The following is a 10,259-nucleotide window of genomic DNA, read 5'->3' on the forward strand; positions in this document are numbered from 1 at the left end:
CAAAGGAAAATTTTAGGAAACAGAAAATAGTGTTCTAAGGAGAAGAAAAGAGCTCTACTGCTATATAATCCCTCAGCTGGAAGGAGGTGGGCTACAGGAGCTCACCTGGGCAGGTTTAAACAGCCTTAACTCTTGGCTCAATGGCATGCTAAGAGCTCTTGCAAGCTCAACTGTGCAAAAACAATCACAAAGCTTCAGCAAGCATCCTTTCATGAATGTAATTCTTTATTCCTTAACTTTTTGTTTGTTGAAGATTTCTTATTCTAGAGTAGTTTCACAAATTAGACATAGCATGATAATCAAGAAGTATAGATTGAACAGTTACCTGACTCCTGTATTCCCAGTTTGACTTGAAAGCTTGTCCAAAAACGCGACACATGCATCAAAGTTTTTCAAGCAATGATCAGGTGAAAGTGATTAGTCAGTGAGAAATAGCTTAGATCGAACTTTAAAGAAAAACCAGTACTACATGATTTGTAAAGCCAAGTTGAAAATCTAAAAAGCTGCAATATATTTTCTTACCACCTCATGTCATCCAAGTTAACATCTTTCTTTGTCAAACTAAACCCATGTTCCTTGAGCAAATATGCCACATCTCTAGTCAACATATATCGACGTACCATCTGGAGAAATTAGTAGAATAAGAAGACAAGTTGCTTAGTTATGAGCTAAAGCGGGGAAGTCAAACAGGAGAAAAATTGCACAGGCAACATACTTGAACTCTATATGAAAGGCGATATTTCTCGATGGCCTCACCAGCCCTTTCAAAAATCTCAATCATCCGTAAGGCAGACAGCATTATGGATTTCTTGTGCTTGCAAAGGCGTAAATGCTTATTACTTGAATGCATAAATTTAACCTCCTCATCATATATACGTTGCAATTCATCATTTATGCATTGCGCAATCATGCAAACCTCAACACCTGAGACAGTAACTGGAGTCATCAACTTCTTCCAAGCCACCATCATCAATATGGCCAGCTCAACAAGTCTCCCTTCCCGTGCAATTCTTGAACTTATAACCTCAAATTCATCATCACGAGAATGTGAGATTAACAACTCAATACTCCTTAAGGGTTCACTCTGGAATTAGCAAAAAATATCCAAATAAGTAAACTAGATCTCACACAAACAGAATGCACTTGCTAAATCTCATAAAGAAAAAAGAGAACCAGTTCTGGCATGCAAAGTATATAAATCAACTTGATTATAGACTTTGATGGTGTCCAATCACTCAGGTACTCATGATGTAATACAGCATCAACTGCTACAGTTAGCGGGCTCATTCCGTAGAATATTGATGCAGAATCATTACAGCAGGTATAGGTCTGAGCTGCATGCTCCAGAAATAGCTCTACCAGGTCTGCACAAAGATGCCTAGCAGCACGATGCAATGGGTACAACCCGCATAAAGATGCTGAATTAAAGTCCACAACCATTCCAGCCTCACCTTCTAGCAAGGCAGTGGCGCAATTCACTGCACTATGGAAACAGATCTGCATGAGCAACTCGCGTAACCCAAGCTCAGTGTGAAGAATCCCCAACTTGTCTTTTTCCACTTGGCATCTCACAAATGACACAAATGCCTCCTGATTATCAACAGAAATAAGTCCTTCGACTACTTTCATCACATCAGTGCCAGCATCATCTGTTTGAGGGTTGTATACCTGCTTTTGTTTGAGATGTGCCTGTATTAGTTCAACACAAACATCCAACATATAGAGCCTATGCAAAAGTCGGTTTGGTAATTTAGGTGTAACTTAATAGATGTAAGTATTAAGTGCAGATCCAGAACCACAGCTAGGCATGTCAATGGGTCGGATCTTACCCAAATTCAACCCAGAACCAATATACTTGGGTAGGGTTTGGATTTAATTTCTCAAATCCAGACCCTACCCAAATCCAAACCCTATAAGAGAGTCATAGGTTTCAATAGGATTTAGTTTTCTATGATTCATACCCAAACTCAAACCTAAATCCATACCAAACCCTACCTAGACCCATGTATATATAATTGAATTTTATACATACATTATATGTATGCATGTATATATGTACGTATGTATGCATGCATGCATGCATGTGTGTGTGTGCATGCATGTATATATTAGTAAATTTATAAAATAATCTAATATTTTATACCCATTGGATCGAATATAGTAAGACTTCATGATTGTTTTCTTTTTTCAAACTAATCCAAGTTGTCATTGTAATTAGTACAAACTTTTTTAGGAAAAGGAGAAAAAGTAAAAGCAAGCAAATGAAAGATTGGACATGAACACAATTAAAACTTTGAAAATAAATAGAAGTATTCAATAATAGTTTTTTTTTGAGTTCATAATATTATATTCAACTTCTTGAATATTAATTTTATTATTTGAAACTAAAAATTGGATGGTATTTATATTATTTTTGAACTCAATATATTATTAATATTTTTTTACTTTAGTATATTCAGAAAAATACAACCAGTGCCCATTAGATATCCAAATCCATGAGGGTTTGCGTCTGGACTTACTTTTCAAACTCATGAGGGTCTAGGTCTAGGTTTAACTAAATTGAATGAATATGGATATGGATCAAAGGAATCTAACTCAAATTCTACCCATTGATAGACATACAACAGCCACAACTTAATCCAAGACAATAGCACATTTTTCTTTCAGATACTTCAACTACGTGAAATTTTCAAGGACATGGTTCCAAATAAATAACAATTGAAACTCTTTATCCACGTTTTATCATATGTCAAGGGAAAAACAAATCTAAGATTCACGCTTTATCAAATTACCAAGAAATTATATATATTTCCTACATTGACTATACCAACAAAGAGCAAAATGGAAGAAAAATGATAATGATACTTCCCCGGAATTTTGGTCAATTTTTTTTAACTCTCCAACCCTTTCCCACACCCTTCCTATCTCCAATCGCCAAGCACAAGATTCGAACCCCAAATCTAATAGTAGAAAAGACTCTAAGAGCCTTCCCCTAACATTGGGCCAACCCTAGTGGTTTCTGGTCAAACTTCAATAAGATAGTACTTGGAAGATAAAAGGAGCGTTTGAGGAGGTAGAAAATGAGAGTTTAATATCAGAATATTCGTATAGGAAACTAGTTTCATGTTTTTTGTCCATTACAAAAGGTGTCAGGAGAAGTTAATTCATTTTGATATTCCTTATCTTTTCTAGCGTGTCTTGGAGTCAAATTGAAATGTTATCAAAATCATGATTTGATATTCTAAGGAGTTTTATCTTGTATTGTCAGAAATAAATTCTGTTCAAGAGAAATTCTGTCAGAAATATACTTCCTCTCCTGCTGGATGCCTTCTTGAGGTTCTGATACGCAATCTAAACTTAGGCTATTGTTATGTTTCCTCGGGGAAAAATTACCCTTTTCATCCATATTGTTTGGGGGGGGATGGGCCAATTTCGTCCCTGTTGTTGCATCCCTTATGTTTTACTTTTTAGCCAATCAAGTACAATTGACAATTAATCTCTCAATTTAGACTGAATTTAATGTTTAATCATCAATTATGGCCGAATTAAACGTGCGGCAGGAACGCATGTGGGTCCAAAGACTCTAGCTATGAAAAAAAGAAGAAAAAAATAGACACGTTTCTCAATCTCCCCTCCACTCTTTGCTCCAAACTCTCTTAACTCAAGAACCCTAGCAAAAATCAAAAAATAAATTTTCAAAATAACCACATAAAATACAAAATTTCAAGCACAAATCTTTTGTAGATTGTCTCTATTGAAACAATCCGTAGCATTTTTCTTTCCCCATTTGTCTTGCGAACCATAGGCTGCAAATTGGATCACGATTCTACAGATGTGGAATGTGAGCAAAGCTAACATGGCGCAATTACGAGGTTCATGAGGTAGAAGAGGTTCATGACAATTCATGATGTAGAAGAAGGTTCGCGACAGAGCAGCTCAGACAGGGGAGAGTGAGATGAGAAGTGGGTCTACTGGCTATTTTTTACCAATGTAGTCTTTTGACCCATGTGTGCCTCTGATGCGCTTAATTCGGTCATAATTGATTGATTCAACATTAAATTCAGCCCAATTGAGAGATTAATTGCCAATTATCCTTAGCTGATCAAAAATTGAAACATAAGGGATGAAATGTATTTGTAGTGAACCAATAGGAACGAAATCAGCCCATCTCACAAACAATAGGGATGAAAAAGGTATTTTTCCCATTTCTTCCAATATTCCTTCTGTAAACTTTAGTCTTTTCCTCCTTTCCTACTGCAATAAGCATCCACTTCTTGATTATTGTAATGCTGCATACATATTACTCTGGTGGAGGACACACTTAAAATGACAACCAGGGGTTCATTTTGTTCAATCAAGTATCACCCGATTTCATGACAATATCAGACGACAGAGCAACTCAGACAGGGGAGAGTGAGATGAGAAGTGGGTCTACTGGCTATTTTTTACCAATGTAGTCTTTTGACCCATGTGTGCCTCTGATGCGCTTAATTCGGTCATAATTGATTGATTCAACATTAAATTCAGCCCAATTGAGAGATTAATTGCCAATTATCCTTAGCTGATCAAAAATTGAAACATAAGGGATGAAATGTATTTGTAGTGAACCAATAGGAACGAAATCAGCCCATCTCACAAACAATAGGGATGAAAAAGGTATTTTTCCCATTTCTTCCAATATTCCTTCTGTAAACTTTAGTCTTTTCCTCCTTTCCTACTGCAATAAGCATCCACTTCTTGATTATTGTAATGCTGCATACATATTACTCTGGTGGAGGACACACTTAAAATGACAACCAGGGGTTCATTTTGTTCAATCAAGTATCACCCGATTTCATGACAATATCAGACGACATCAAGCCCCCAGTTAGCCAGAGAAATTGTATCCCCTCCCACCAAATGTAATTCGAACTACATAGTTTATAACAAGGACAGAAATCATGCATTGGGTGCATGTGCGTCTGTGTACTCTCAAAGCCATTTAGGCAAATATGCACAATCCATTATCCTGAAATTCCATAGTCAATTCTAGAATAAGTTAATAATTCTACATACAATTAGAAATTCACACATATTAACTAGTTCCTTTTCTCTCCTGTCGGCATGTGAAACACTTGCCGGGTCCAAATTATCTAAGTTTAGAATATCAGTTTGATTTTTTCTTATGCTCAAACTCAAACGTTGCTTTTTTCTTATATTCAAACTCAAACCTCAAGTGTATCAGCAAATTTTTATATGATAACTAGTCAGAGAAGTAAAATTAATTTTGCTAAGCCCATTTAAGCCTCAACCCGCAAATTTATGCAGCACAATTACTTAGCACTGTGTCTTCCACATTTAAAGGAGGGGAAGGCGTGTTACCTCTTTTGTTTCCATGATCATGCACCCATCTTGCATCATGGGATTAGTGAACAACCTGATCAAGTAAGAAAAAGGACAAAAGGGAAGTAAGCAACAATAAATAAAAGAAAAGAATCAATTGAAGCATTTTTTTTAAATCAATCATCACTTTTGTTTCTTTAATTTGGGAAAAAAAAAACTTTCTCCATGTTCATTTCCCTTAGGTATCATGTAAACCGTTCTTTCTATGCATAATAGTGCTGTTGTAAAATTCAGAAAAAAGAACAAAGAATAACTAAAATTGGAAGAGGGAGAGACTTGAATAAATACTCAAGATCCCAATCAACAAAGTTACCCATACTTGATCCAAATGGAGAAGAAATCTCAGAGAAATAACAGCCGCCTCTTCAATTAATGAAATGCATAAGCCTACGCCTGATTATGACTAAGCAAGAGAGATGGGCAGCTAGAGACTGAGCAAGCAGATGCAAAGACAGCAATGACGGAAGGGAATGATAGGATCTCTGGTTGTGGGGTGTTGGGGGAGGGGGTGGGGCAGTGGAAGGAACTACAGAAGCCAAGGACTTCTGGTCGTCGGATACGACGGTGGTTGTGAGGGGGCGCTGGAAGTACTTCAATAAGGTTTTGGGAAAAATCCACTTTTCAGTCTCCAAACTTTAAGTCAGAGACACATTTCGTCCCTCAACTTTCAGGTGGTACACATTTGGTCTCTGAATTAATTTTTTTTGGACACATTTGGTCAGAAAACGTTAATTTGTCGAAATTGGACAGAGAGGGTCACGTGTGTTGCATGTGGCCGTTAAGTGATACACAAAACTCAGTCAAACAGTCAAAATCAAACAAAATTTTTCCAATTTCATCTTCCCGTTCTCTCCTCCATTCTGATATTTTGCCGGGCGACAAAAAGTTGCAATTGAAAACCCTAGCTTAAAAAATTGCATTCTACGATGAAATCGAGCCAAGTGGGGAAAAGTGTTTGATTAGATTGACTTGTACAAGTAAGAACTTAGTTGAATCAAGTGTAGTTGCCCTAAAAAATAAGGTCCAGAAGCTCGGAAGCCTCCTCGAATTCGCCCAGCAGCTGCCGTGTCGTGTGTGGGTGTGGATTAAAAGCAAAATTGACCACTTGTTGGCAGGATGACAACCCTGGAAGAAGATTTTATGGTTGTCCACGATGGCCGGTAAGCTTTTGTTATTTTGTTAGATATTTTGTGGAGGACAATTGTGAAAATTCGTTCGATTTCTGATGATGTACAAATGTAATTGTATTACAGAAACCGGATAGATGTAAATATTTTGAATGGTTGGACGAACCAATCTGTGTAAGAGGAAGGAGCATCATACCTGGTTTGCTGAGAAAGATGAATCGAATGGAGGAAACAATTGAAAAAAAGTGTAGAAGGGAAAAAATTCTGATTTGCATTATCTTCTTATTAGCTATGCTTGTTATTGTATTAGTTGTTGGGGGAAAGAGTCGACATACAAAGGAGGGAAAGTTTATGCTCAGGTTGGAGTGAAATAATAGTTGGGCAGATGGCAGATTGTAGAAGTAGTATATGTAATGCAATATTGGCCCTGCTTTTGTTTGTTTAACTGGGCGAATTGTTGTAATAGTGTGCAGAATTTGGTAATGAATGAAAATGTCTTACTTTTGACTTTGGCAATTTACTTGTGTTGCGTTTCCAGAAGAATACCAAGTCAGCAATAATGAATGAGAGATCCAGTTGTAAACCATTCAATGTGGATAAATTATCATCATTTCCATTTCAACAACTAAAATTAACATCAAGTTTGCCACTTGTTTGTGGATCATAGACATAAACCAAAAGCTGATCTAAGGCAACAAAAGACTAACATGTCATTGTCTATCACCAACAAAAGACTAATCTAAGGCATCTGCCAAAAGCTGATCTACGGCAACAAAAGACTAACATGTCATTGTGTCATTGTCATGGACACAAAAAAATAGCAACAAAAGACTAATCTAAGGCATCTGCCAATGTAATGTATGACTATTTCATTTTTTTCCCCTTCAGTCCAGAATAACCGGCAACACTGCCAGCTGCAATATCCAAATGTCCAGACTTTATCTTGAGAGGGACATCATCCTTTTTTTTTCTTGGGTGTAAAGGTTGGCTATACTTCACTTGAGACCTTCTTAGGCCAAAAACCTCATACAAATTTGGTGAAGATGGAGCAGCTGCTGTGCCAATACCATCAACAACCTCATTTGGTGTAGTTGCATCCTCCTTCCCCTGATCCTTCATTTTCTGCAAAAGCAACAAAAACATTATGTGGGAAGGTGACCAAATGCGGAAATAATCAAAATAGCAAAATCGTTTACTTTTTTTTTTCCTGTTGCAGCCTCCTTTCTTTTCTGCAAAATCAATGAAACAAACAGTAATAAGTTGAAGAATGATTGTAGTAACAGCAATATCAGAAAAATGCAAAACTAATATCTACCTTAGCTACCGTGTCAACTAAGTTGTTTTCACAAATTTGGGGAGTACATGTGAGTGGTACTTCAGCTTCATTACATTCTTTGGAGTCATCTTCAACATTTGCAGAAGTATTCTCTAGAATTTGGGAGGCTGTTGGACCTGCTTCAGTAGAAGCAGTATTCTGCTCATCCTTCCTAAGCTGGCAAGACCTGATATTGTGGCCTTTTTGCATGCAATATCTGCACTTGATGATTTGCCCAACTCTACTCATTTTCTTCTTGGTATACTGCTTTTCCTTTGCTTGCTCCTCTTCATCTGCATTTCTTCTTCTTTGTTTCTTTGGCCTTCCAACTGGTTTCTTGTACAGGGGGGTTTTGGATCACTTACACCAATGTTCTCCCAATTTCTTTCCCCACTCATTGGAGACACACAGCCATCATAACACTTCAAGTATTTCTCCACTATATACCAGCTGGAAACAAATTGCATTGGATCCTTTTTTGCACTCCAAAGTGCAGGTATAGCATGGGGGCAGGAAATTCCTGTCAATTTCCATCTCCTGCATGAACAAGATTGCTCCTTGATGTTGACAGCATAATGATCACCATATGGGCAGGAAACCTCATACAGATCATCACTTGACTTGAAAGGAAAGCATTGGGTGGCCTTCTGCATTCTTTTTTGTATTCTATCAACGATCCTAGGACAGTACGCATTGTCTTTCCATCTTGATCTAGCCAAGTCTCTATTTTGCTGCATCCTTTGCACCAGATATAGCCTCAACTATTCCATCATTTCAATGATTGGTTTCTCCCTAGCATCGACTATTTTGCTGTTAAAGCACTTACACAGATTATTCAATAAAATATCACATTTTGGATAAGTGCTAAAAAAGGCTCTACTCCATTGAGCTGGGGGTTTATCATCAAACCACCTAGCTACATCAATGTCAATTGCTGCCATTTCCTCCATTTTGCTGGAAAATTCAGCTGGTGTAGTTGCCTTTGCAGCAGTCCATAACGCTTTTCTGAGAGCTTCTCCTTTGAATCCAGCATTTGAAAAGTTTGCATGCATGTGTTTTACACAAAACCTACGAGCTGCATTTGGGAAAACAAGGTCACAGGCCTGAATTAGGCCTTTTTGCTTGTCACTCATGATTGTCAGCTCATAATCCCTCTCTATCTTTAAATCTTCCTTCAGCAATTTAAAGAACCATGCCCAAGATTCTTTGTTTTCTCCCTCTGCTATGGCATATGCAACTGGATAGATGCTGTTGTTAGCATCGAATCCAACAGCTATCAATAGAACTCCCCCAACTGACCCTTTCAAAAATGTACCATCAACTCCAATCAAAGACCTACAACCATCTAAAAATCCTTGTTTCACTCCATTGAAACACACATACAGCCTTTGGAACCTCTGTTGTTGTGTTGCTATACTTGTAGATTCATCCACAGTCTTCAAAATAATGGAGCTACCAGGGTTGGATTTCTGAATTTCATTCATGTATGCTCCCAACTTGCCATATTGATCACTTTCACTGCCATGAATAATCTTGAAAGCCCTATTTCTAGCTCTATATGTTTGTTTTTTTGGAGAAAGAGCACTTATTTTTCCTCATTACTGTCTTCCTAAAGTGCTCCATATTCACCTTTGGATTAGTCCTAAACTCCTTAGCATATTTTCTACCAACCCATCCAGAATTTACTAGTGGATTGTCATAGGTAAAACCACATGTATGAGTGTCCTCAATTGTCTTGATTTGCACACTACCCTCATCTGCCAATTTTCTTGCATAAATCTCCCAATGGCAGCCTTCACTTCTACACTTAGCCCTCACTCTTAATCTATCCTGTTTCACAAATTTACATGGCCTACCTTGTCTAATACTATAATTAGTCACAGCCAACTTGCATTCTTTTATACTACTGAATAACATTTGTAATTTCAACTGTGGATTATCCATGTCTTTTGGGTTGAACACAACATGTTCACTCCTATTTATTTCTTCATCTGATTCATGGACAGTCTCAAAATCAGATTCAGAATCAGGGGCAACATCTATATCTTCAGGCATCACCAAACTGTCATCTTTTTCAATTTCGGTTGTCTTATTTTGCACATCAGTCTTATGGTGATCTACACCTAACCATTCTGCAGTGTCATCTACATTTTCATGGAACTCATTATCATCATCATCAGTCATATCATCATACTATAATCCGAATCCACTGCAGAGAAGAAAGATTCACTCCCTGAATCACATTCATTGTTTTTTTCCCCATCAGCTCCATTGCTATTTCCTTCCCCTCTATGGTCATCATTAGCTGTATTATTCACTCCACAGCCATCAGTTCTTTCATCATCACTAATTTTATATGGATCATAGTCTAGTTGTTGAACTAAGATTTCATGGAATGAGACCTCAAGATATAGGATAATTTCCCTAATTAAACC

General features: G+C 37.4%; 2 protein-coding genes across 2 annotated transcripts; both read right to left on the reverse strand.

The window, feature by feature from the left end:
• Positions 1–8,069: 8,069 nt before the first annotated feature.
• On the reverse strand, positions 8,070–8,561 carry LOC113750732. Its single transcript, XM_027294677.1, has one exon. The coding sequence runs from the start codon at positions 8,559–8,561 to the stop codon at positions 8,070–8,072; it is 492 nt and encodes a 163-aa protein (XP_027150478.1).
• Positions 8,562–8,585: 24 nt separating this feature from the next.
• On the reverse strand, positions 8,586–10,008 carry LOC113750733. Its single transcript, XM_027294678.1, has 2 exons — positions 9,427–10,008; positions 8,586–9,320 (listed from the first exon to the last, which is right to left on the reverse strand). The coding sequence occupies exons 1-2, from the start codon at positions 10,006–10,008 to the stop codon at positions 8,586–8,588; spliced, it is 1,317 nt and encodes a 438-aa protein (XP_027150479.1).
• Positions 10,009–10,259: the final 251 nt, after the last annotated feature.

The sequence above is a fragment of the Coffea eugenioides genome, chromosome 10, assembly GCF_003713205.1.
Source record: "Coffea eugenioides isolate CCC68of chromosome 10, Ceug_1.0, whole genome shotgun sequence".
Classification (NCBI taxonomy): Eukaryota; Viridiplantae; Streptophyta; class Magnoliopsida; order Gentianales; family Rubiaceae; genus Coffea; species Coffea eugenioides.